General features: G+C 44.9%; 1 protein-coding gene and 1 long non-coding RNA gene across 2 annotated transcripts in view; both read left to right on the top strand.

The window, feature by feature from the left end:
• Nucleotides 1–13,000, top strand: part of LOC148514842 (uncharacterized) — a 67,672-nt gene extending 54,672 nt beyond the window's left edge. Inside the window, exons 3-8 of the mRNA XM_088480877.1 lie at nucleotides 2,661–2,740; nucleotides 3,953–3,962; nucleotides 6,621–6,842; nucleotides 6,961–7,041; nucleotides 8,618–8,881; nucleotides 12,873–13,000. Coding sequence (XP_088337003.1) covers nucleotides 2,661–2,740; nucleotides 3,953–3,962; nucleotides 6,621–6,842; nucleotides 6,961–7,041; nucleotides 8,618–8,881; nucleotides 12,873–13,000 — 785 coding nt within the window. The remainder of the gene's footprint in view (nucleotides 1–2,660; nucleotides 2,741–3,952; nucleotides 3,963–6,620; nucleotides 6,843–6,960; nucleotides 7,042–8,617; nucleotides 8,882–12,872) is intronic.
• A 1,411-nt stretch (nucleotides 13,001–14,411) lies between these two features.
• LOC148514841 (uncharacterized) overlaps nucleotides 14,412–27,642 on the top strand; it is a 63,045-nt gene continuing 49,814 nt past the window's right edge. The window contains exon 1 of the long non-coding RNA XR_015879453.1: nucleotides 14,412–14,487. This is a non-coding gene — a long non-coding RNA (uncharacterized LOC148514841). The remainder of the gene's footprint in view (nucleotides 14,488–27,642) is intronic.

Raw genomic sequence — 27,642 nt, 5'->3', positions numbered from 1 at the left:
TCTCTCCAGTCCTGAAGTGTCTCCCTAACTATAGCCAGCACCTTTCTGTCTCTCCAGCCCTGCAGTGTCTCACTAACTCTAGCCAGCACCCTTCTGTCTCTCCAGCCCTGCAGTATCTCCCTAACCCTAGCCAGCAGCCTTCTGTCTCTTCAGACCCGCAGTGTCTCTCTAACCCTAACCAGCAGCCTTCTGTCTCTCCAGCCCTGCAATGTCTCCCTAGCCGTAGCCAGCACCGTTCTGTCTCTCCAGTCCTGCAGTGTCTCCCTAACTATAGCCAGCACCTTTGTCTCTCCAGCCCTGCAGTGTCTCCCTAACCCTAGCCAGCAGCCTTCTGTCTCTCCAGCCCTGCAGTGTCTCCCTAACCCTAGCCAGCAGCCTTCTGTCTCTCCAGCCCTGCAGTGTCTCCCTAACCCAAGCCAGCAGCCTTCTGTCTCTCCAGCCCTGCAGTAACTCCCTAACCCTAGCCAGCACCCTTCTGTCTCTCCAGCCCTGCAGTGTATCCTTAACCCTAGCCAGTACCCTTCTGTCTCTCCAGCCCTACAGTATCTCACTAACCCTAGCCAGCACCCTTCTGTCTCTCCAGCCCTACAGTATCTCACTAACCCTAGCCAACACCCTTCTTTCTCTCCAGCCCTGCAGTATCTCACTAACCCTACCCAGCACCCTTCTGTCTCTCCATCCCTGCAGTAACTCCCTAACCTTTGCCAGCACCCTTCTGTCTCTCCAGCCCTGCAGTATCTCCCTAACCCTAGCGCCAGCAGCTTTCTGTCTCTCCAGCCCTACAGTATCTCCCTAACCCTAGCCAGCAGCCTTCTGTCTGTCTAGCCCTGCAGTAACTCCCTAACCCTAGGCAGCAGCCTTCTGTCTCTCCAGCCCTGCAGTAACTCCCTAACCCTAACCAGCAGCCTTCTGTCTCTCCAGCCCTGCAGTGTCTCCCTAACCCTAGGCAGCAGCCTTCTGTCTCTCCAGCTCTGCAGTAACTCCCTAACCCTAGCCAGCACCCTTCTGTCTCTACATCCCTGCTGTATCTCCCTAACCCTAGCGCCAGCAGCTTTCTGTCTCTCCAGCCCTGCAGTGTCTCCCTAACCCTAGGCAGCAGCCTTCTGTCTCTCCAGCCCTGCAGTATCTCACTAACCCTAGCCATGACATTTCTGTCTCTCCAGCCCTGCAGTGTCTCCCTAACTATAGCCAGCAACTTTCTGTCTCTCCAGCCCTGCAGTAACTCCCTAACCCTAGCCAGCACCCTTCTGTCTCTCCAGCCCTGCAGTATCTCCCTACCCCTAGCGCCAGCTGCTTTCTGTCTCTCCAGCCCTACAGTATCTCCCTAACCCTAGCCAGCAGCCTTCTGTCTCTCCAACCCTGCAGTAACTCCCTAACCCTAGCCAACACCCTTCTGTCTCTCCAACCCTGCAGTATCTCCCTAACCCTATCGCCAGCACCCTTCTGTCTCTCCAGCCCTACAGTATCTCCCTAACCCTAGCCAGCAGCCTTCTGTCTCTCCAGACCTGCTGTGTCTCACTAACTCTAGCCAGCACCCTTCTGTCTCTCCTGCCCTGCAGTGTCTCCCTAACCCTAGCGCCAGCAGCTTTCTGTTTCTCCAGCCCTGCAGTGTCTCCCTAACCCTAGCCAGCACCCTTCTGTCTCTCCAGCCCTGCAGTATCTCCCTAACCCTAGCCAGCACTCTTCTGTCTTTCCAGCCCTGCAGTGTCTCCCTAACCCTAGCCAGCAGCCTTCTGTCTCTCCAGTCCTGCAGTATCTCCCTAACCCTAACCAGCACCCTTCTAATTCTCCAGTCCTGTGGTGTTTTCCAAACCCCAGCTAGTCCCCTTCTGTCTCTCCAGCCCTGCTTTGCCTCTAGTCTCAAATCTCCATCCCTAGCCAGCAACATGGAAGTCACTTACCTCCTTCTTCTATTCTGGCTGCTCCAGTCTTCATGCACCGCGGCTTCTCTTTTTTTTCTCAGGGCGCGGCGTTACGTGATAACTTCACTCATATTGGTTCACAAAAAAAACAAAACTTTATTGCACAGTAGGAGTGGCACTCCTCCCCCCTGTCACTTTCAATTCAAGGGGGTAGGAGCAGTCAGGCAGGCACCGGTAGAAGCAGACAAGCCACCCCCATCACTTTCTCTTACAGCACCGGATGGTAGGAGCGGACCCCCCCTTTGTCTGATTGTCCAGGCCCGGGACTCCAGTCCTGGAAGTCCCAACCTGATGGTGGCTCTGATTCCGAGGCTTGGATAAGGTGGGCAAGGCCATCTTTAGATGGTGCTGCTCAATTCGCAACTGCTCCCTGGAATCCAATCAGACTACCCCACCCCCACCGTGGCGCATGCATACTTCTGCTCATGCAAAGAAGGAGGCCAGAGGGACTTCTGGGTCATAGACCCGGAAGTCTCTCTTTTGCAAAGGACAGTTCTTATCAAGAGAGCCATCCTTTGTGTTTCTCTTCATGCATACTGTCGTAATTAACGCCAGAATTCATGCGACGAGTGTCAGGATGCATCACATGCAAATCCAGCGAGTCTTCTGCATAGACAGCAGTGCTGATTAGTCATCACACTCTTTGCTACTATTCCCCTGATATTAGGCTACTTTTATGCAAATATAGTGCGAGTTTTATGCAATTGGAAGTGCTATTTTCTTGCATATTCCATATAGATGAGAAATCATGTTTTGAGACAACTCGCACATTACGAACTGACTATAAAATGGCGCTCCACCGTATCCAGGACTGTGGCGTGAGACAGAGGGGTCTTTTGTGTGATTTTAGCAAAGCTTAGTAAGGACACATTAGTATCCATCCCCAAATAGCAGCCAGACGCTGATAAAGCAATAGCACTGGGCTCTGCTGCTGGTGCGGAGGAGGAAGTTCTAATGGTCAGGTGCAGAAATATTTTTTGCTTTTGCACCTATATCACTATTTGCCTTATTCATTTTGTTGGTGTACATAAGACTGAGGTTATGCTGGTATAAGTCTATAAGACCCAAAGAGATAATAAAAAAAAAAAAAGATAACTGATTTAGATTTTTGGAATAAAGGACTCTATCCAAAATACCGCACCAGAGAGTAGGCCTGTCATTATGGTATAATTGTTAGTGTAAAATAAACAGAGTGGCACATTTATAAATAAGCCCCTTTTCTCCATCGTTCTCTGTGATTTTAATTTTATTACTGCTGAGTTCGGAGATAAAGGTATTTTTTAAATAACAGCCCCAGGACAGCTAAGCCGTACACATCAGCCACGTTACTCCCCAGTACTGGGTCTGGCGCGCTGGGTCAGTCTACTGCATGTAGATAATGCGTCTGCGTGAATCAGCCAGTTCAGGCATGTACAGTGGAACCGATATCCCAGATTTGGGCTTTCAGTTTCCCTATTTGAAAAAAGAAACTTATTTTATTAATCAATGATTGTCATCTGCTCTCACCAAGCAATAGGTAAATGTTTGATCACTGATGCCCCTATATCTTTGTGGTTTCAGCCTTAGCGCCGTCCGTGGAGGAGGGTCGTGAAGAGCGAAGTCGTCTGTCAGACAACATAACGTGTAATGGAAGTAATGCAATTATATAGAGATTTCCTGTTAGTGTGTGACTGATTGGGCTTCCCATCAATGATGGAGACACATGGACACTGTGTATCTTTTTTATTATTTATTTATTTATTATTTATTTATTAACAGTTTCTTATATAGCGCAGCATATTCCGTTGCGCTTTACAATTGGAAACATTGATAGAACAAAACAGGGTAATAACAGACAGACATAGAGGTAAGAGGGCCCTGCTTGCAAGCTTACAATCTATAGGGAAACAGGCATTGATACACAAGGATAGGTGCTATATATATTGCAATTTGGTCTGGCCAGAATGCAGAGTTTCTTGGTGGGCTGCATGATCCAGTCACACAGGAATGTCGGCAAAATGTCAGGAGTATGTGAAAGAAAGACAATATGTGAGGTTATGTGTGGACTGTGACAGGGGATGTGATAAGACATGGAAGCTATGAAGGTTATGTGGTCGGTTCTGGAATCTGATAAGCTTGTCTGAAGAGGTGAGTTTTCAGGGAACGCTTGAAGGATTGAAGAGTAGAGGTAAGTCTTATTGTGTGTGGTAAGGCATTCCATAGAGTGGGTGCAGCCCGAAGAAAGTCCTGTAACCGTAAATGGGAGCAAGTAATGCGTGGGGATGAGAGACGCAGTTCTTGTGCTGAGCGGAGAGGTCGGGTTGGGAGATATTTTGAGATGAGTGAAGAGATGTATGTTGGTGTAATTCGGTTAATGGCCTTATGTGTAAGTAACAGTATTTTGTATTGAATACGGTAGAAAACTGGCAACCAATGGAGGGACTGACAGAGCGGGGCAGCAGATGATGAACGTTTGGCAAGGAAGATAAGCCTCGCAGCTGCATTCATAATGGATTGTAATGGCGATAGCCTGTTTTTGGGAAGACCAGTAAGGAGACTATTGCAATAGTCAATGCGGGAAATAATGAGTGCATGGATTAGAGTTTTTGCAGTGTCTTGTGTGAGATATGGTCGAATTTTGTATATGTTTTTTAGATGTATGTAACATGATTTTGAGACAGATTGAATGTGGGGAACAAAGGACAATTCAGAATCAAGGATGACACCAAGGCAGTGAGCTTGTGGGGTGGGGTGGATTGTTGAGTTATCAACAGTGATAAAGAGATCAGATTGGTATTTATATTTATAGGGCGCCACAGGTGTTCCACAGCACATAGGGCCTGATTCAGAGCCGCTCACTCTGACAGAGCGCTCGCTCTGAATCAGGGCCGGGCTTTTTTTTATTTGGGAGCGGCCTCCTGGCCACTCGCATAGCTGTGGGTGTGGGTCAAGACCATCGCGACCATCGGGCTTGCGATGAGACCCTTGTGGTAGGGTCTCGTTCATCGCAAGCCCCAGAGAACAGAGCCGGAAGCTCTCTACTGACATCACTTGTGATGTCAGTCGGGCCACCCCCAAAAGGCAAGCGTTCCCTCGGGAACGTCTCCGTTTGGGCAGCCACTCCCCCGGCCTGCCCACCAAATGGGGCGAGCTGTCACTCAACATCGACAGCACGCCCCCTTTTTGTGCGAGACCCAGAGCGACGGATTGCCCATCGTTAGCCGGGTCTCGCGCATGCACACGACGGAGCCGGCTCCATCGTGCACATGCGCTGTGGGCCACCATCGACCCGGTTGCGAGCGCTCAGCGCTTGTGACCGGGTCTAAATCAGGCCCATAGTACATAAACAAATAAGTGAACAAGAAACCAGTGAGTTACAGTACAATGCAAAGCAGGACAAGGTTTATATACATTGCTGCATTATGGTGCATACACACGTAACGATTTTGTAACCAACGATTTTGTCAGATTTTCCCTTGAAAAAGTGAACGATTTTTTTAAGTGTAATGAACGATTTTTTGAACTATGAACGAATGAATAATGGCGCTGATTCAGAGCCGGACGCTCTGACAGAGCGCTCGCTCTGAATCAGGGCGTCTTTTTTTTTTCAGCTAATGCGAGCGGCCAGGATGATGGTCGCGGTGGTCAAGACCATTGCGACCATCGGGCTTGCGACGAGACCCTTGTGGTAGGGTCTCGTGGCCGCAAGCCCTAGAGAGATTTCTAGAGCCGAAATCTATCCCACTGACATCACTGGTGATGTCAGTGGGGCCGCCACCCCTGGGCAGCCACCCCCCCCGACCCGCCCACCAAAGGGGGCGTGCAGTCACTCAATATCGACAGCACGCCCCCTTTGGTGCGAGACCCGGAGCGTCGGATTGCCCGTCGCTATCCGTGTCTCGCGCATGCGCACGACGGAGCCGGCTCCGTTGTGAGCATGCACTCTGGGCCACCATCGACCTGCTTGCGAGCGCTCAGCACTTGCGACCGGGTCTGAATCAGGCCCAATGTTCCTTCCCTTAATGAAAATCGTCATGTTGGAAAGTCTGAAATGGACGATGAACGATAACTACAAACTACAAACGGGAGCGCGCATTTGTGATTATCGTTCATCGTTATAACTCATAAACTGAACTATTTTTTTGAATGATTGAACGATAACGACGTCATTATCGACAAATCGTTAAAAAAATCGTTACGTGTGTATGCACTTTTAGCGATCGTTGTTATAAGACTCAAATAAGAAGCAGGGTGTAAGTGTTAGGTGCCCTAGTGGGTAAGGAGTAGATATAAGTATAATTAGAGAGAAGCACAAGAGGGTAGAGGGCCCTGCTCGTGAGAGCTTACATTCTAATTTTTCTTTCAAATGTTCTTCTGTCGGTGGCCTATGGATGCATCGGTAGATAAGCTCAGCAGGTCTGTTGTCAGATCTAACGGCAAAATAAATATGTCTTGAAGACAATGTCCTCTGAAGATGGAATTCCCATATAATCTGCAGCTTGATTCAGTTTGGGAGGGGGGGATGTACCAAGCCTTGCAGGGAGATAAAGGGGATTCGTTTTGAAAAGCAACCAATCAGCTTCTAGCTGTCATTTTATAGATTGTGCTAGAGAAATGATACTTAGATGCTGATTGGTTGCTATAGGTAACTCCTCCCTTTGTTCTCTGCCCCTATATCTTCTCCTGTCTCTCCTGTCTCAGGCGGTTATGAAGTCCCAGTGACAGAACCTCCCATTATCGTGGTACAAGATCAGCACAATTTCACGTTCAGACAGCCGCTCCTCTGCCCAGATAAAGCTCAAATGTTTGGATCCTGCGCCGCCTGTTTCAAGACTGAATCGATGCTGAATATTTTCTGCGGCAAAGAAAACAACGGCCTATTGTTTGTGGAGCACGGGCGGGGGAGGGCGCAGAGTACACCTGTTGAAATAAATACCAAAGGTAAGAGCTGCATCCTAACAGAATTCCTCAGAGCATGAGCCAATCACAGGGCACAAAGCTCCAATGTAACTGACCCCTCTCAGATCTATCCAGCCACTAATAGTCCTTGTTACTGCAGTGTGTAAGCCGTCCATGGAGGATCAGGCTGAAAAACCGATGCCACGGAATGGAAATTTGGCGCACAATGAAAACGCAGAAGGTAGGAAAATATCATGTTTTATTACACTCTCTTCGGAGTAACTGGGAAATAATATGGATACGGAATATTAGACAATGACACAATATACAACCATTACGTATTACTGTATAATAATATTTTATAAACGCAGGCTGTGAATCACAGCAAATAGTTGTACAGTGGGGATGGCTATGGAAAGCTGGCGCTCAGGATCCCGGCGGTCACAATCCCGATGCCGGTATCCGAGGTAAGTATCTTAACCCTATCCCTTCCCCTACCCCTAAATCTAACCATTCCCCCTCCTTCAGCAATAAACCTAACCCATCACTCCTGCAGCCTAACCCTAACCCTCCCCCTAGTGCCTAACCCTAACCCTCCCCCTAGTGCCTAACCCTAACCCTCCTCCTAACCCCAAATCTTACTGCCGGGATGCCGGAGGTTGGGTTTTCGGTGCCGGGATTTTGATAGTCGGGATATGAATGATACACAGTCCTAGAGACTGGGTTTGCTATAGTATACACAGGGGCGCCGAGATGTAGGGGGCAGGTACTAATTACTCGGGCTCTGGCTTGTTGGAGGGGTCCGGCGAAGCCCAGGTTTGATGCCGCCCCCTCCTTACCTGTCAGCAGCCTAGCACAAGCTGCTGTGTGCTGGGCTGCACTGAGAGACTGCTCGCTGCTGCTGTCTTTTCTGTCTGTGGGGGGGGGGGGGAGAGGGGGCGATCACACTGATCGAGCCCCCCACTGGATTTGCAGCGGGCTGGACACATGACCTCTCCGGGCGCACCCTTCTCCTCACGGCTGACTGATGTGTCATTAGGTAACCTAGGGCCTGATTCAGACCCACTCGCGAGCGGCTGTCCGCTCGCAAGTGGGTCGATGTTATGGACTGAGCATGCGCATGACGGAGGGAGCTCCGTCGTGCGCATGCGCCAGACGCGACGAGCGAAGGAAAGTCCTTCGCTCGTTGTGTCCGATCAAAGGGGGCGTGCTGTCAATGTTGATTGACAGCACGCCCCCTTTGGTGGGCGTGCCGGGGGCGTGCCTCCCTGACGGGGGCGTTCCCACGGGAACGCCTCCCGTCAGAAGCCGGCCCACTGACATCACTAGTGATGTCAGTGGGAGTGATTTTGGCTCTGATAGAGCCAAAATCACTCCGGAGCTTGCGGTTGAAAACCTCAACCGCAGGCTCCGGCTCGCAAATTCGATGGTCGCGATGGTCTCGACCATCGCGACCATCACAATGCACGCTCGTATAGCCTGTGGGTGGTGACCCACAGCTATACGAGCGTCCAGGAGGACGCTCCATGAAAATGGAGCCCGGCCCTCATTCAGAGCGTGCGCTCTGCTCAGAGCGTCCGGCTCTGAATGAGGGCCCTAGGCTTCTGTCTCCAGCTGCGCTGATCCCTAATCAGAGAAACCGTCTTCCATGCTCCCTCGTGGTTGTCACTCTCTGGTGCAGTCTCTTGGTAAATTTCTGGGTTCTCTTTAGACCACTCCCCAGGTTATCCAGCGTAAATCACCAAACGCTACACAGCTGCTTGTTTATGAATGATTGAATATCTCACTATTTTATTTTTATCTATAATTTTCCACAGAAAGAAGAGATTGCCAGCTTTCCGTGTCATTTACAGGCACAAATCCCAGCATTACAAATATTAGTTCTCTGGTGCCCTTTACACTGAAGGACAAGGAGACGTGTCCCAAATGTGCGTCACTGGCCGACCGGTGTGATTACTGCTACCACAACTCCACAAGTGTCCTCATCGTCTGTGCCAGTGACAATGGAAGGTGCCCGTCGTTCTCGTTTGAAAGCGGTGAAGGAAGAGCCAGTGGCCAGTTAATCACCCTGCAGCTCACAGGTAGGACTTCAATGTTTGATAATCTGAGCGTGGTCTCCCTGTTATCTCCATCCCATATCTACGGCTGAATGTAAAGGTTAGTCGTCTGCTGCTCAGCGCCAATATGCACATAGGTGACCGATGTTTTGCGTACTGCGCATGCACCAAATCACACCGCACATGCGCCCCAATTGTCTGCACACAGTGACGCAGCACAGGATCGGACACACGGTCTGAGAATTTAAGTTGGCATCCCTGGGAGGTAACAGCATTGGTGGTGAGGTGGCGGCGCAGGTGTGTGGTGGGCATGTGTTTAGGGACGCACGGCCGCTCACACACGAGCCCGTACTCAGAAGGAAGAGGCCGCGCCAGCCAAATTGCTGGTGCAGGTTTCATTGGTGCAGCCGATGGCGCGCCTAAATACGCACAGTGACAGATATGCACCGGCTCAAGATGCGGAAAGTGGATGTCTCAGTTGTTTAAGGATCGGACCCTGCATCAGCACAAAGGCGCAGACGTGTCTCCACTCATCTCTGTATCAGGCCCATAAGGAGAATCACATTTACCATTAGTTCCACATCAGTCGGCTAGTGGGGGTGACTGTCATAGGGGTGGGGTCCCTGAGGAGGACAAGTGTTACCCTTTCGGAAAAACAAAACATAACCCCCCCCCCCCCCTTATGTAACCCATTCCCAGAAGCTGCTGTCCCATTTGTGCATCATTAGTGTTTGAGTGGACAAGGAATTTGTCTTGAGCCTTTTCCGATCGGAGAACCAGGAATCTCTGTCTAAGGAATCTCATGTACCCTGATATACAAGAGAAGATGGTGAAATTCCAGTGGGCCAGTCCGACCCTGGAGTGGGCACTTGGTAAAAATTCCACTGGCAAAATGAACACACAATACCCAAGGAGGTGGGTTAGGGGAAGTGTTTCACTGGCAAATTTGGATTATGCCGCTCATTCTTCATCTGTCTTAATCCAATGGAGTATAACCTGATGGTACTATAAGACCATATTTTGCAGAATTGGTTCAATTTACTTCCATATCGGCCTCATTCCAATCAAAATAGATGATTTGGGATTGTGGAGGACAGTTGTGAGACCACCAAAATGAAACGATGTATCCAGAACTGTGGGTATTCAAACCACTGTACTTAACATGTCTGTGTTACTATATATGCAATGACTTTAGGTCATCTAGGAATTTAGGTTGGCATAGAGTCATATTTGGAAGTTTATTTGATGTAATACTGTATGTATGTTTTATCAGACACATAGATGGGCAGCACGGATGGTGTAGTGGTTAGCATTACTGCCTAACAGAACTGTGTGGAGTTTGTATATTCTCCCCGTGCTTGTTTGGGTTTCCTCCAGGTACTTCACTTACCTCCAAAAATATACTGGTAGGTTAATTGGCTCCCATCCAAAAAATTACCCCTAGTGTATGTGTGTGTGTATATGTGGTGGGGAATATAGAGTGTAAGCTCCACTGGGGACAGGGACTGATGTGAATGGCCAAATATTATCTGTACAGCGCTGTGGAATATGTGTGTGCTATATAAATAACTGATAGTATATAACTTTATCTAGGGATTTATTTGGACAATTATTTAATCTAAGATGCATCATTAGACCTACCGGATATAGGGATGACCTTTTTTCAGCATTTCCATAGGCAGATGCAATAATTTATTTGAGGCAAGGGGTCGCCTGTCTTTCTAAGACACAGGGTCAGTGATCAATGGTCTCTCTAGGTCATTCTCGCCTGTGTGCTAGATGGTAGGTTGCAGCCTAATGATAGGTTGGTGGTTAGTGGCCATCACAATGGGGGCATAAACCCTGTCTCAATGAGGTTGGGGCCACACAGTAAGGTCGTAGCTAACACTTCTGGACACTAGACCACCACTTACCCCTCTCCCCTGAAAAATCAGATCAGCGTACCAAGGTACTGTACCAACTATCAGCAAAGGGAAAGGCCCCTCAAAGTGACCCTGTCCAGTGTGGTTTGGGATGGTTGGGAGCTATGCTGTTGTATAACTTTGAATTATAATCATAAGATTAAGATAAACAGTAAATAAATTAGCAAATTCAAACATATAGACCCTGAAACATACTGTACAGAAAGAAAGATAAACCTAAAAAGAAAGGAATTCGTAGTTTATGCCCCAATTCCCTTATAATAAATTATATTAGAGAGAGCTTTTCAATGCAGTGATAAATGTAAAGATATAATATGCATTTTATTCAGCCAGTTAACTTTGTGTCCTTAATCTATGAAGTAACAATGCAGCAAAATCTTCAAATGTTTGTTTTTCGACCCAGCACAACGCGTTTTATCTGTAATAAAATCGCCTAATGAATGCCACGTTTAAAATAGCTGATTTTGCTAAATTGATACTTGATAAATAAAATGCGCAATCTCTGGGATCTGTCCCTTCCTCTATTTGTACTCTAATTTTGTTACAATTCTTTCCAATTCAGATCTCTGCAAAATTATTTAATATGCAATTGGAGCCACCCAATTAAGCGCAAGTTACCTGGTGCATCACTTCTTCCTGGCTAAAGTGCAGAGTCACATTCAGTCATTAGTCTGACGCTGAGCATTGCACCTGGAACAGGGCTGAACATCACTTCCTTTTGCTGGCACCTCGGGATTAACTGAACCGCCCGAAATGCACTTGTAGATATTTTAAAATATTGTGTCGATGTTTTGTACAAATGTTCTTATTGTCCTGCCGACATGTTGCATGTGGCCTGGAAAGGAACATATGTGGTTTTATAAATGCAGAATCCCCATATCTGGTACACAGATTTATTAGAAGTAGACACAATTACAGAGACTTTATTAACAATTTAGGCCCTCATTCAGAGCCGCTCGTTAGCGGCAGTACGCTCGTTCCGAGCGATGTTCGCACATCTGCGCATGCGTATGGTTTTTAGTACGCATGCGCGAACCAGTCAGTGCGGCCGAAAATCGTTTGTTCGCTATATAGCGAGTGCCTGCTATTTTGAGTGACAGAATGAGGCGTATGTGGGTGGTAACAGGGGAAGGTGCTTGAAAACGGGGAGTGGAGATCCGAACGCAGGCGTGCTTAAAGGTCAACGCGGGCGTTTTATGGGTGTGCATAATTAATACAGCAGCGTCATTGACCACGTCACTGGGTTATTTTATAGCCAGAACTGCTCACAATATAGTGGTAGGAAAAACCAACCACAAGAATAGCGAGCAGTTCATACGCTGTTCGATGTACTTGATTAATCTAATAAATAGCGGACATGACGTATGATGCGAGCGGCCAGGGGGCGTTTTTATCAAATAAACGAGCGCATGTTTTGTTCGCTCGTTCAGACATGGAGGCGGCAACAGACCGCAAGGAGCGTACGGTTCATTTGAATAGCCACCCCCTTTTTCTGAACGAGCGAGAGCTAATTGCGAGCGGCTCTGAATGAGGGCCTTAGTTTCAAGATAACCATATAGACCTATTCTACCAGTAACACAACCAGAAGGTTTTGAGGGTATCTAAGATTTGTTGCCATTTATTTAAGTGGTCTTATCTTACAAGGAGACAAAGGAGTCCATTCATCATCCCTTAAATTTTCACCTACTTTTGTAGAAATTAAGTTTCATGGCCATTCATTAACTATGTGACACAGGAGATATCACTGATACCTCCTGATTACAATTGTCCCACAGTAAAAATTATGTACAAATTATGTAATTCATCAAGTTCCGAAAAAGCTTTTTTTCGGCACTTGGTAGTGTAACTGTACGCTATCCTGAGATGGCGTACAGCCCCCGAATGTTTTCACAAGCTGCCGTTTACATCGTGTTCTAACTGCCTATGGCTGCCATCTCCCCCCGTCCTACCTCCCAGCTCCACTGTACTCCCCACCGCATAGGCGGAGTCTTTATGCCAGTGGTGGTTGTCAGCGTCGCGGCCGGTCCCTCTTTCTTCTCTGACTGATGGGACACTTTTCTCCTGCTGCTCCTGTCTTCGGAGAATCTCCGCAGGCCGTCTTTATGCTGCGCACGCTGCAGGCTGTGAAGAGGATACGAAGACGGGAGGAGCAGGAGAAAAGTCTCTCACGTCTGAAAACGTGATTCCGCAGAAGGAGCAGCTTTTCAGAAGTGATCGTTAACGCAATGAGGTACGATGGATGCCCCAGAAAGGTTGTTTGAACTCGCATCAAGTTCAAATTATAACTATAGATAATTGATGAATAGGCCCCAAAATAGTGTTAAGGTATTGGCTTTGATTATAGATGATCATTGGTTTCTCATTAACAATAATGGTTTCCATCAGATCCTGCATCAACATCAGACATTTTTCTGTAAACTAGTCCGGTTTTGATTTAATTTCTTTTTACCTTTAATTAGATAATATGAAAATAAAATATGTTCTTAATTAAGAATACAGAGGAGGCCAATTATAGACGTCACTGAGAGTCCTGTGGCCATATAGAGACCACGCGCATTAATATATGTTACAGAATTCAGGGGGTCTTCTAATATTCATAATAATGTATAGTAGGGGCAGGAGTGTATTCTTTATAATGTACAAGCTTTCTGTATAAAAACTAAAGTGATTTAGGAGCCACTGATTATTATAAGTGATGACATCAGAAGTGACTCTTTGTAAAGATATTATGTACAGGTGTGTATACACATATTGGTTTGGTAATAGCACTGTTGTGGACCATTAGATATTACAGATAATAGTCAAAACAGCGGAACCCACTATTGGTAGAAAAGTTACCGTTCATTCCGGGTATTTTTGATAAGTGGGGTTTAACATGGGCTGTTATCATCCTAGTTGTGGTCTGCGTACCCTTAACACAGAAAACATCAGAAGTTGAATACGTATCACTGGGATCAGAAATAGCTTTTATCCGTCTTCTGTTATTAAGACAAGTGTCAATTAAACTGTGATTTAGTGGGGTTTTTTTTATTTTAGATTGTATCTGTTACAGTATTGTGGGAGAAAAGCAAGCTAATACAGGTTGAGTCTCCCATATCCAAAATGCTTGGGACCAGAGGTATTTTAGATATTGGAATATTCCGTATTTTGCAATAATTGCATACCATAATGAAATGTCTTAGGAATAGGGCCCAAATCTATACACAGACTGCATTTATGTGTTATATACACCTTATACACACAGCCTGTAGGTAATTTTATACAATATTTTCAATAATTTTGTGGCTCAAACAAAGTTTGTGTACATACGTGAAATTTATATTTGTTTCATATACACCTTATACACACAGCCTATAGGTCATTTTATACTTTTTTTTAATAATTATGTGTCTTAATATAGTTTGTATACATTGAACCATCAAAAATTTCACTATCTCAGTCATGCTAAAAATATTCCGTATTTCGGAATATTCCGTATTTTGGAATATTTGGATATGGGAGACTCAACCTGTATATTATAGTCAATGCATGTCTATGTTTCTGAACAATGACAATTAAAGTTACTATGAATAGCTGGGCATCACTTGTGTTCTGTGTAAGTATAATCTCTGACATTAAATAAAATCTCTATTATTTTAGAGGATAGACCATGCGTGGAGGACAGTCCTGGGATAAACATGCCGAGATCAAATGTCACCACAGCTGCAGGTATTCAAAGTGTTAAACTGAATGTTTCCTGCAGGGTGTTGTCACAGAAGTAATGAAATGATAGATATAGGTTCACCAAGGGATAAAAGTTGTCATAGAGACCATTTTAGGACTTGCTTTAATGTTAAGTCTATCTTAAACACTGTTTATGGGGATGGGTACGAGATGCTGGCGCTCAAGATCCCAGCGGTCAGAATCCCAATGCTGACATCCCAACAGGGTTAGGATACAGACACCTGTCGGTAGGTATCTTAACCCTTCCCCTCTCCCTACCCTGACCCTCCCTCCCCGGTGTCTGAACGTAATTTCCCTCCTAGTGCCTAACGCTAACATCTAGCCCTAACACTCCTCCTAACCCCCCTAATTACATTTGGAATTCCGGTGGTGTGGATGTCTGTGCTGGAATTCTAACAGGTTTCGGGATTCTGGATCTGGCATTCTGAGCTCCGGAATCCCCGCGGTCAGGATATTACTTGATCTCACAGATATTAGTATGACTGGGAAAGCAAACTCTCCTTCCCTCACTCTGCTGATTGGCCAGAGCATGTTCTGGAGCAGACGGGACAGTGGGAAAGCACAGTCTCCTCCCCTCACTAGTGATTGGCCAGAGCATGTTCTGGAGCATGTTCTGGGGCAGTGGGAAAAGCACAGTCTCCTCCCCTTGCTTTGCTGATTGGCCAGAGTCCTGCGGGATCTGGAATCTTTTGCCATCCCACTGTCATTGTGCATGACACACCAGGGACCAACTTGTGACACACTAAGACGTCGCTACACACAGTTTAAGAAGCGTTGTACTAGATGGCCGCACAGGAAAAGAATTGACGCAGAGCTCAGATGATACCATCACAATAACAGTCGCAATTTCATGTGTAAAACCCAATAAATACATAAAGCAAAGTATAAATCTCCAAATGAAGAACCTGTTTTGGGCAGAGATGACAAACGTTTTATCAGAAATACAGTAGGAAGATGTGAGGCTCATCTACATAGCAAAACATACCGGACAGTGTGGGAGCTGGAAAACCTGCTTCATAGGTGATATTGTCTCCAGTGTCTAGTCTGTTCCTCACGCCCTGACACGTTCCTCACCCCCTGACACACCCCTCACCCATTGACACGCCACTCACCCCCTGAAACGTCCCTCACCCCGACACGCCCTTCACCCCCTGACACGTCCCTCACCCCCTGACACGTCCCTCACCCCCTGACACATCCCTAACCCCCTGACATGCCCTTCACCCTCTGACACGTTTCTCACCCCCTGACACGTCCCTCACCCCCTGACACGTCCCTCACCCCCTGACACATTCCTCACCCCCTGACACGTCCCTCACCTCCTGACACGTCCCTCACCCCCTGACACGTCCCTCACCCCCTGACACGTCCCTCACCCCCTGACACGTTCCTCACCCCCTGACACGTTCCTCACCCCTTGACACGTCCCTTACCCCATGACATGTCCCTTACCACCTGACATGCCCTTCACCCCCTGACACGTCCCTCACCCCCTGACACGCCCTCCACCCCCTGACACGTCCCTCACCCCCTGACACGCCCTTCACCCCCTGACACGTCCCTCACCCCCTGACACGTCCCTCACCCCCTGACACGTTCCTCACCCCCTGACACGCCCCGTCACCCCCTGACACGTCCCTCACCCCTTGACATGTCCCTCACCCCTTGACACGTCTCTCACCCCTTGACACGCCCTTCACCCCCTGACACGTCTCTCACCCCCTGACACGCCCTTCACTCCCTGACACGTCCCTCATCCCCTGAAACGCCCTTCACCCACTGACACGTCCCTCACCCCGACATGCCCTTCAACCCCTGACACGTCCCTCACCCCCTGACACGCCCCTCACCCCCTGACACGTTCTTCACCCCCTGACACGTCCCTCACCCCCTGACACGCCCTTCGCCCCCTGACACGTCCCTTACCCCCTCACATGCCCTTCACCCCCTGACACGTCCCTTACCCCCTGACACGCCCTTCACCCCCTCACACGCCCCTCACCCCCTCACACACCCCACACCCCCTGACACGTCCCTCACCCCCTGACATGCCCCTCACCCCCTGACACGCCCCTCACCCCCTGACACGTCCTTCAACCCCTGACACGTCCCTCACCCCCTTGACACGCCCCTCACCCCCTGACACGTCCCTCGCCCCCTGACACGTCCCTCGCCCCCTGACACGTCCCTCGCCCCCTGACACGCCCTTCGCCCCCTGACACGTCCCTTACCCCCTGACACGCCCTTCGCCCCCTGACACGTCCCTTACCCCCTGACACGCTCTTCACACCCTCACACGCCCCTCACATGCCCCACACCCCCTGACATGCCCCACACCCCCTGACACGTCCCTCACCCCCTGACACGCCCCTCACCCCCTGAAACGCCCTTCACCCCCTGACAGGTCCCTCACCCCCGGACACGTCCCTCACCCCCGACACGCCCTTCAACCCCTGATGCGTCCCTCACCCCCTGACATGTCCCTCACCCCCTGACACGTTCCTTCGCCCCCTGACACGTCCCTTACCCCCTGACACGCCCTTCACCCCCTCACACGCCCCTCACCCCCTCACACGTCCCTCACCCCCGACACGCCCTTCAACCCCTGACATGTCCCTCACCCCCTGACACGTCCCTCACCCCCTGACACGCCCCTCACCCCCTGACACTGGGGGTAATATATACTGGTAGGTTAATTGGCTCCTATCAATAAAATTACCCCTAGTGTATGTGTGTGTACATGTGGCAGGGAATATAGGGGCTATCTACTAAGCCTTGGAGAGAGATACAGTACCAACCAATCAGCTCCTAGCTGTCATTATTCAAACACAGGCCGTAACAGGCAGTTATGAGCTGATTGGCTGGTAATTTATCTCTCTCCAAATCTTAGTAATAGAGTGTAAACTCTACTGGGGCAGGGACTGATGTGAATGACCAAATACTCTCTGTACAGTGCAGCAGAATAGTGTTAAGGTATTGGCTTTGGTTATAGACGATCATTGGTTTCTCAATAATGGTTTCCATCAGATCCTGCATCAACATCAGACATTTTTCTGTAAACTACTCTGGTTTTTATTTAATTTATTTTTACCTTTAATTAGATAATGTGAAAATAAAATATGTTCTTAATTAAGAGTACAGAGGAGGTCAATTGTAGAAGTCACTGAGAGTCCTGAGGCCATATAGAGACCACGCGCATAAATATATGTTACAGAAATTCAGGGGGTCTTGTAATATTCATAATAATGTATAGTAGGGGCAGGAGTGCATTCTTTATAATGTACAAGTTTTCTATATATAAACTAAACTGATTTAGAAGCCACTGATTATAAGTGATGACATCAGAAGTGACTCTTAGTAAAGATATTATGTACAGGAGTATATACACATATTGGTTTGGTAATAGCGCTGTTGTGGACCGTTGCATATTACAGAAAGTAGTCAAAACAGCGGAACCCACTATTGGTAGAAAAGTTACTGGACTCTATTATTAGGGGCTGTGATCATCCTAGTTGTGGTCTGCGTACCCTTAACATAGAAAACAATGCATTAGAATATGTACCACCGGGATCAGAAATATATTTTTCCAACTGATGTTATTAAGGCAAGTGTCAATTAAACTGTGATTTTAGGTTTTTTTTTTCTTGTTTTTTTTTAGGTTGTATTTGTCACAGTATTCTCAGAAAAAAAGCAGCTTATATATTGTTATCAGTACCCTGGGAGAAAAGCAAGCTTATATATTGTTATCAGTACCCTGGGAAAAAAGCAAGCTTATATATTGTTATCAGTACCCTGGGAGAAAAGCAAGCTTATATATTGTTATCAGTGCCCTGGGAGAATAGCAAGCTTATATATTGTTATCAGTGCCCTGGGAGAATAGCAAGCTTATATATTGTTATCAGTGCTCTGGGAGAAAAGCAAGCTTATATATTGTTATCAGTGCCCTGGGAGAAAAGCAAGCTTATATATTGTTATCAGTGCTCTGGGAGAAAAGCAAGCTTATATATTGTTATCAGTGCTCTGGGAGAAAAGCAAGCTTATATATTGTTATCAGTGCCCTGGGAGAAAAGCAAGCTTATATATTGTTATCAGCGCCCTGGGAGAATAGCAAGCTTATATATTGTTATCAGTGCTCTGGGAGAATAGCAAGCTTATATATTATTATCAGCACCCTGGGAGAAAAACAAGCTTATATATTGTTATCAGTGCCCTGGGAGAAAAGCAAGCTTATATATTGTTATCAGCGCCCTGGGAGAATAGCAAGCTTATATATTGTTATCAGTGCCCTGGGAGAAAAGCAAGCTTATATATTGTTATCAGCGCCCTGGGAGAATAGCAAGCTTATATATTGTTATCAGTGCCCTGGGAGAAAAGCAAGCTTATATATTGTTATCAGTGCTCTGGGAGAAAAGCAAGCTTATATATTGTTATCAGCGCCCTGGGAGAAGAGCAAGCTTATATATTGTTATCAGTGCCCTGGGAGAAAAGCAAGCTTATATATTGTTATCAGTGCCCTGGGAGAAAAGCAAGCTTATATATTGTTATCAGCGCCCTGGGAGAAAAGCAAGCTTATATATTGTTATCAGTGCCCTGGGAGAAAAGCAAGCTTATATATTGTTATCAGCGCCCTGGGAGAATAGCAAGCTTATATATTGTTATCAGTGCCCTGGGAGAAAAGCAAGCTTATATATTGTTATCAGCGCCCTGGGAGAAAAGCAAGCTTATATATTGTTATCAGTGCCCTGGGAGAATAGCAAGCTTATATATTGTTATCAGTGCCCTGGGAGAAAAGCAATCTTATATATTGTTATCAGTGCCCTGGGAGAATAGCAAGCTTATATATTGTTGTCAGTGCCCTGGGAGAAAAGCAAGCTTATATATTGTTATCAGTGCCCAGGGAGAATAGCAAGCTTATATATTGTTATCAGTGCCCTGGGAGAATAGCAAGCTTATATATTGTTATCAGTGCCCTGGGAGAAAAGCAAGCTTATATATTGTTATCAGTGCCCTGGGTGAATAGCAAGCTTATATATTGTTATCAGTACCCTGGGAGAAAAGCAAGCTTATATATTGTTATCAGTACCCTGGGAAAAAAGCAAGCTTATATATTGTTATCAGTACCCTGGGAGAAAAGCAAGCTTATATATTGTTATCAGTGCCCTGGGAGAATAGCAAGCTTATATATTGTTATCAGTGCCCTGGGAGAATAGCAAGCTTATATATTGTTATCAGTGCTCTGGGAGAAAAGCAAGCTTATATATTGTTATCAGTGCTCTGGGAGAAAAGCAAGCTTATATATTGTTATCAGTGCTCTGGGAGAAAAGCAAGCTTATATATTGTTATCAGTGCTCTGGGAGAAAAGCAAGCTTATATATTGTTATCAGTGCCCTGGGAGAAAAGCAAGCTTATATATTGTTATCAGCGCCCTGGGAGAATAGCAAGCTTATATATTGTTATCAGTGCTCTGGGAGAATAGCAAGCTTATATATTATTATCAGCACCCTGGGAGAAAAGCAAGCTTATATATTGTTATCAGTGCCCTGGGAGAAAAGCAAGCTTATATATTGTTATCAGCGCCCTGGGAGAATAGCAAGCTTATATATTGTTATCAGTGCCCTGGGAGAAAAGCAAGCTTATATATTGTTATCAGCGCCCTGGGAGAATAGCAAGCTTATATATTGTTATCAGTGCCCTGGGAGAAAAGCAAGCTTATATATTGTTATCAGTGCTCTGGGAGAAAAGCAAGCTTATATATTGTTATCAGCGCCCTGGGAGAAGAGCAAGCTTATATATTGTTATCAGTGCCCTGGGAGAAAAGCAAGCTTATATATTGTTATCAGTGCCCTGGGAGAAAAGCAAGCTTATATATTGTTATCAGCGCCCTGGGAGAAAAGCAAGCTTATATATTGTTATCAGTGCCCTGGGAGAAAAGCAAGCTTATATATTGTTATCAGCGCCCTGGGAGAATAGCAAGCTTATATATTGTTATCAGTGCCCTGGGAGAAAAGCAAGCTTATATATTGTTATCAGCGCCCTGGGAGAAAAGCAAGCTTATATATTGTTATCAGTGCCCTGGGAGAATAGCAAGCTTATATATTGTTATCAGCGCCCTGGGAGAAAAGCAATCTTATATATTGTTATCAGTGCCCTGGGAGAATAGCAAGCTTATATATTGTTATCAGTGCCCTGGGAGAAAAGCAAGCTTATATATTGTTATCAGTGCCCAGGGAGAATAGCAAGCTTATATATTGTTATCAGTGCCCTGGGAGAATAGCAAGCTTATATATTGTTATCAGTGCCCTGGGAGAAAAGCAAGCTTATATATTGTTATCAGTGCCCTGGGTGAATAGCAAGCTTATATATTGTTATCAGTGTCCTGGGAGAAAAGCAAGCTTATATATTGTTATCAGTACCCTGGGTGAATAGCAAGCTTATATATTGTTATCAGTGTCCTGGGAGAAAAGCAAGCTTATATATTGTTATCAGTGCCCTGGGAGAAAAGCAAGCTTATATATTGTTATCAGTGCCCTGGGAGAATAGCAAGCTTATATATTGTTGTCAGTGTCCTGGGAGAACAGCAAGCTTATATATTGTTATCAGTGCCCTGGGAGAATAGCAAGCTTATATATTGTTGTCAGTGCCCTGGGAGAACAGCAAGCTTATATATTGTTATCAGTGCCCTGGGAGAATAGCAAGCTTATATATTGTTCTCAGTGCCCTGGGAGAAAAGCAAGCTTATATATTGTTATCAGTGCCCTGGGAGAAAAGCAAGCTTATATATTGTTATCAGTGCCCTGGGAGAAAAGCAAGCTTATATATTGTTATCAGTACCCTGGGAGAATAGCAAGCTTATATATTGTTGTCAGTGCCCTGGGAGAAAAGCAAGCTTATATATTGTTATCAGTGCCCTGGGAGAATAGCAAGCTTATATATTGTTATCAGTGCCCTGGGAGAATAGCAAGCTTATATATTGTTATCAGCGCCCTGGGAGAAAAGCAAGCTTATATATTGTTATCAGTGCCCTGGGAGAATAGCAAGCTTATATATTGTTATCAGTGCCCTGGGAGAATAGCAAGCTTATATATTGTTATCAGCGCCCTGGGAGAAAAGCAAGCTTATATATTGTTATCAGTGCCCTGGGAAAAAAGCAAGCTTATATATTGTTATCAGTACCCTGGGAGGAAAGCAAGCTTATATATTGTTATCAGTGCCCTGGGAGAATAGCAAGCTTATATATTGTTATCAGTGCCCTGGGAGAATAGCAAGCTTATATATTGTTATCAGTGCTCTGGGAGAAAAGCAAGCTTATATATTGTTATCAGTGCTCTGGGAGAAAAGCAAGCTTATATATTGTTATCAGTGCTCTGGGAGAAAAGCAAGCTTATATATTGTTATCAGTGCTCTGGGAGAAAAGCAAGCTTATATATTGTTATCAGTGCCCTGGGAGAAAAGCAAGCTTATATATTGTTATCAGCGCCCTGGGAGAATAGCAAGCTTATATATTGTTATCAGTGCTCTGGGAGAATAGCAAGCTTATATATTATTATCAGCGCCCTGGGAGAAAAGCAAGCTTATATATTGTTATCAGTGCCCTGGGAGAAAAGTAAGCTTATATATTGTTATCAGCGCCCTGGGAGAATAGCAAGCTTATATATTGTTATCAGTGCCCTGGGAGAAAAGCAAGCTTATATATTGTTATCAGCGCCCTGGGAGAATAGCAAGCTTATATATTGTTATCAGTGCCCTGGGAGAAAAGCAAGCTTATATATTGTTATCAGTGCTCTGGGAGAAAAGCAAGCTTATATATTGTTATCAGCGCCCTGGGAGAAGAGCAAGCTTATATATTGTTATCAGTGCCCTGGGAGAAAAGCAAGCTTATATATTGTTATCAGCGCCCTGGGAGAAAAGCAAGCTTATATATTGTTATCAGTGCCCTGGGAGAAAAGCAAGCTTATATATTGTTATCAGCGCCCTGGGAGAATAGCAAGCTTATATATTGTTATCAGTGCCCTGGGAGAAAAGCAAGCTTATATATTGTTATCAGCGCCCTGGGAGAAAAGCAATCTTATATATTGTTATCAGTGCCCTGGGAGAATAGCAAGCTTATATATTGTTGTCAGTGCCCTGGGAGAAAAGCAAGCTTATATATTGTTATCAGTGCCCAGGGAGAATAGCAAGCTTATATATTGTTATCAGTGCCCTGGGAGAATAGCAAGCTTATATATTGTTATCAGTGCCCTGGGAGAAAAGCAAGCTTATATATTGTTATCAGTGCCCTGGGTGAATAGCAAGCTTATATATTGTTATCAGTGTCCTGGGAGAAAAGCAAGCTTATATATTGTTATCAGTGCCCTGGGTGAATAGCAAGATTATATATTGTTATCAGTGTCCTGGGAGAAAAGCAAGCTTATATATTGTTATCAGTGCCCTGGGAGAAAAGCAAGCTTATATATTGTTATCAGTGCCCTGGGAGAATAGCAAGCTTATATATTGTTGTCAGTGTCCTGGGAGAACAGCAAGCTTATATATTGTTATCAGTGCCCTGGGAGAATAGCAAGCTTATATATTGTTGTCAGTGCCCTGGGAGAACAGCAAGCTTATATATTGTTATCAGTGCCCTGGGAGAATAGCAAGCTTATATATTGTTGTCAGTGCCCTGGGAGAAAAGCAAGCTTATATATTGTTATCAGTGCCCTGGGAGAAAAGCAAGCTTATATATTGTTATCAGTGCCCTGGGAGAAAAGCAAGCTTATATATTGTTATCAGTACCCTGGGAGAATAGCAAGCTTATATATTGTTGTCAGTGCCCTGGGAGAAAAGCAAGCTTATATATTGTTGTCAGTGCCCTGGGAGAATAGCAAGCTTATATATTGTTATCAGTGCCCTGGGAGAATAGCAAGCTTATATATTGTTATCAGCGCCCTGGGAGAAAAGCAAGCTTATATATTGTTATCAGTGCCCTGGGAGAATAGCAAGCTTATATATTGTTATCAGTGCCCTGGGAGAATAGCAAGCTTATATATTGTTATCAGCGCCCTGGGAGAAAAGCAAGCTTATATATTGTTATCAGCGCCCTGGGAGAAAAGCAAGCTTATATATTGTTATCAGTGCACAGGGAGAAAAGCAAGCTTATATATTGTTATCAGTGCCCTGGGAGAAAAGCAAGCTTATATGTTGTTATCAGTGCCCTGGGAGAAAAGCAAGCTTATATATTGTTATCAGTGCCCTGGGAGAAAAGCAAGCTTATATATTGTTATCAGTGCCATGGGAGAAAAGCAAGCTTATATATTGTTATCAGTGTCCTGGGAGAAAAGCAAGCTTATATATTGTTGTCAGTGTCCTGGGAGAATAGCAATATTATATATTGTTATCAGTGCCCTGGGAGAAAAGCAAGCTTATATATTGTTATCAGTGTCTGGGAGAAAAGCAGCTTATATATTGTTATCAGTACCCTGGGAGAAAAGCAAGCTTATATATTGTTATCAGTGTCTGGGAGAAAAGCAAGCTTATATATTGTTATCAGTACCCTGGGAGAAAAGCAGCTTATATATTGTTATCAGTGCCCTGGGAGAAAAGCAAGCTTATATATTGTTATCAGTGCCCTGGGAGAATAGCAAGCTTATATATTGTTATCAGTACCCTGGGAGAAAAGCAAGCTTATATATTGTTATCAGTGCCCTGGGAGAACAGCAAGCTTATATATTGTTATCAGTGCGCTGGGAGAATAGCAAGCTTATATATTGTTATCAGTGCGCTGGGAGAATAGCAAGCTTATATATTGTTATCAGTGCTCTGGGAGAAAAGCAAGCTTATATATTGTTATCAGTGCCCTGGGAGAAAAGCAAGCTTATATATTGTTATCAGTGCCCTGGGAGAAAAGCAAGCTTATATATTGTTATCAGTGCCCTGGGAGAAAAGCAGGCTTATATATTGTTATCAGTGCCCTGGGAGAATAGCAAGCTTATATATTGTTATCAGTGTCCTGGGAGAAAAGCAAGCTTATATATTGTTATCAGTGCCCTGGGAGAAAAGCAAGCTTATATATTGTTATCAGTGCCCTGGGAGAAAAGCAATCTTATATATTGTTATCAGTGCCCTGGGAGAAAAGCAATCTTATATATTGTTATCAGTGCCCTGGGAGAAAAGCAATCTTATATATTGTTATCAGTGCTCTGGGAGAAAAGCAAGCTTATATATTGTTATCAGTGCCCTGGGAGAAAAGCAATCTTATATATTGTTATCAGTGCCCTGGGAGAAAAGCAATCTTATATATTGTTATCAGTGCCCTGGGAGAAAAGCAAGCTTATATATTGTTATCAGTGCCCTGGGAGAAAAGCAAGCTTATATATTGTTATCAGTGCCCTGGGAGAAAAGCAAGCTTATATATTGTTATCAGTGCCCTGGGAGAAAAGCAATCTTATATATTGTTATCAGTGCCCTGGGAGAAAAGCAATCTTATATATTGTTATCAGTGCCCTGGGAGAAAAGCAATCTTATATATTGTTATCAGTGCGCTGGGAGAATAGCAAGCTTATATATTGTCAGTACCCAGGGAGAAAAGCAAGCTTATATATTGTTATCAGTGCCCTGGGAGAAAAGCAAGCTAATATATTGTTATCAGTGCTCTGGGAGAAAAGCAAGCTTATATATTGTTATCAGTGCCCTGGGAGAAAAGCAAGCTTATATATTGTTATCAGTGCCCTGGGAGAAAAGCAAGCTTATATATTGTTATCAGTGCCCTGGGAGAAAAGCAAGCTTATATATTGTTATCAGCGCCCTGGGATAAAAGCAAGCTTATATATTGTTATCAGTGCCCTGGGAGAAAAGCAAGCTTATATATTGTTATCAGTGCCCTGGGAGAAAAGCAAGCTTAAATATTGTTATCAGTGCCCTGGGAGAAAAGCAAGCTTATATATTGTTATCAGTGCCCTGGGAGAAAAGCAAGCTTATGTATTGTTATCAGTGTCCTGGGAGAAAAGCAAGCTTATATATTGTTATCAGTGCCCTGGGAGAACAGCAAGCTTATATATTGTTATCAGTGCCCTGGGAGAAAAGCAAGCTTATATATTGTTATCAGTGCCCTGGGAGAAAAGCAAGCTTATATATTGTTATCAGTGTCCTGGGAGAAAAGCAAGCTTATATATTGTTATCAGTGCCCTGGGAGAACAGCAAGCTTATATATTGTTATCAGTGCTCTGGGAGAAAAGCAAGCTTATATATTGTTATCAGTACCCTGGGAGAATAGCAAGCTTATATATTGTTATCAGTGCCCTGGGAGAAAAGCAAGCTTATATATTGTTATCAGTGCTCTGGGAGAATAGCAAGCTTATATATTGTTATCAGTGCGCTGGGAGAACAGAAAGCTTATATATTGTTATCAGTGCCCTGGGAGAACAGCAAGCTTATATATTGTTATCAGTGCCCCGGGAGAAAAGCAAGCTTATATATTGTTATCAGTGCCCTGGGAGAAAAGCAAGCTTATATATTGTTATCAGTGCCCTGGGAGAAAAGCAAGCTTATATATTGTTATCAGTGCCCTGGGAGAAAAGCAATCTTATATATTGTTATCAGAGCTCTGGGAGAAAAGCAAGCTTATATATTGTTATCAGTGCCCTGGGAGAACAGCAAGCTTATATATTGTTATCAGTACCATGGGAGAATAGCAAGCTTATATATTGTTATCAGTGCGCTGGGAGAACAGAAAGCTTATATATTGTTATCAGTGCCCTGGGAGAACAGCAAGCTTATATATTGTTATCAGTGTTCTGGGAGAAAAGCAAGCTTATATATTGTTATCAGTGCTCTGGGAGAAAAGCAAGCTTATATATTGTTATCAGTGCCCTGGGAGAAAAGCAAGCTTATATATTGTTATCAGGTGCCTGGGAGAAAAGCAAGCTTATATATTGTTATCAGTCCCCTGGGAGAACAGCAAGCTTATATATTGTTATCAGTGCGCTGGGAGAATAGCAAGCTTATATATTGTTATCAGTGCGCTGGGAGAACAGCAAGCTTATATATTGTTATCAGTACCCTGGGAGAAAAGCAAGCTTATATATTGTTATCAGTGCGCTGGGAGAATAGCAAGCTTATATATTGTTATCAGTGCCCTGGGAGAAAAGCAAGCTTATATATTGTTATCAGTGTCCTGGGAGAAAAGCAAGCTTATATATTGTTATCAGTGCGCTGGGTGAATAGCAAGCTTATATATTGTTATCAGTGCGCTGGGAGAACAGCAAGCTTATATATTGTTATCAGTACCCTGGGAGAAAAGCAAGCTTATATATTGTTATCAGTGCCCTGGGAGAAAAGCAAGCTTATATATTGTTATCAGTGCCCTGGGAGAACAGCAAGCTTATATATTGTTATCAGTGCCCTGGGAGAAAAGCAAGCTTATATATTGTTATCAGTGCCCTGGGAGAAAAGCAAGCTTATATATTGTTATCAGTGCCCTGGGAGAAAAGCAAGCTTATATATTGTTATCAGTGCCCTGGGAGAATAGCAAGCTTATATATTGTTATCAGTGCTCTGGGAGAATAGCAAGCTTATATATTGTTATCAGTGCTCTGGGAGAAAAGCAAGCTTATATATTGTTATCAGTGCCCTGGGAGAAAAGCAAGCTTATATATTGTTATCAGTGCTCTGGGAGAAAAGCAAGCTTATATATTGTTATCAGTGCCCTGGGAGAAAAGCAAGCTTATATATTGTTATCAGTGCCCTGGGAGAAAAGCAAGCTTATATATTGTTATCAGCGCCCTGGGAGAATAGCAAGCTTATATATTGTTATCAGTGCTCTGGGAGAATAGCAAGCTTATATATTGTTATCAGCACCCTGGGAGAAAAGCAAGCTTATATATTGTTATCAGTGCCCTGGGAGAAAAGCAGGCTTATATATTGTTATCAGCGCCCTGGGAGAATAGCAAGCTTATATATTGTTATCAGCGCCCTGGGAGAAAAGCAAGCTTATATATTGTTATCAGCGCCCTGGGAGAATAGCAAGCTTATATATTGTTATCAGCGCCCTGGGAGAAAAGCAAGCTTATATATTGTTATCAGTGCTCTGGGAGAAAAGCAATTTTATATATTGTTATCAGCGCCCTGGGAGAATAGCAAGCTTATATATTGTTATCAGTGCCCTGGGAG

This window comes from Taudactylus pleione, unplaced genomic scaffold (genome assembly GCF_031769625.1).
Source record: "Taudactylus pleione unplaced genomic scaffold, aTauple2 ptg000257l, whole genome shotgun sequence".
NCBI classification, from domain to species: domain Eukaryota; kingdom Metazoa; phylum Chordata; class Amphibia; order Anura; family Myobatrachidae; genus Taudactylus; species Taudactylus pleione.
Note: the sequence above shows the minus strand (reverse complement) of the source record. Positions and strands in the feature narration are given on the sequence as shown.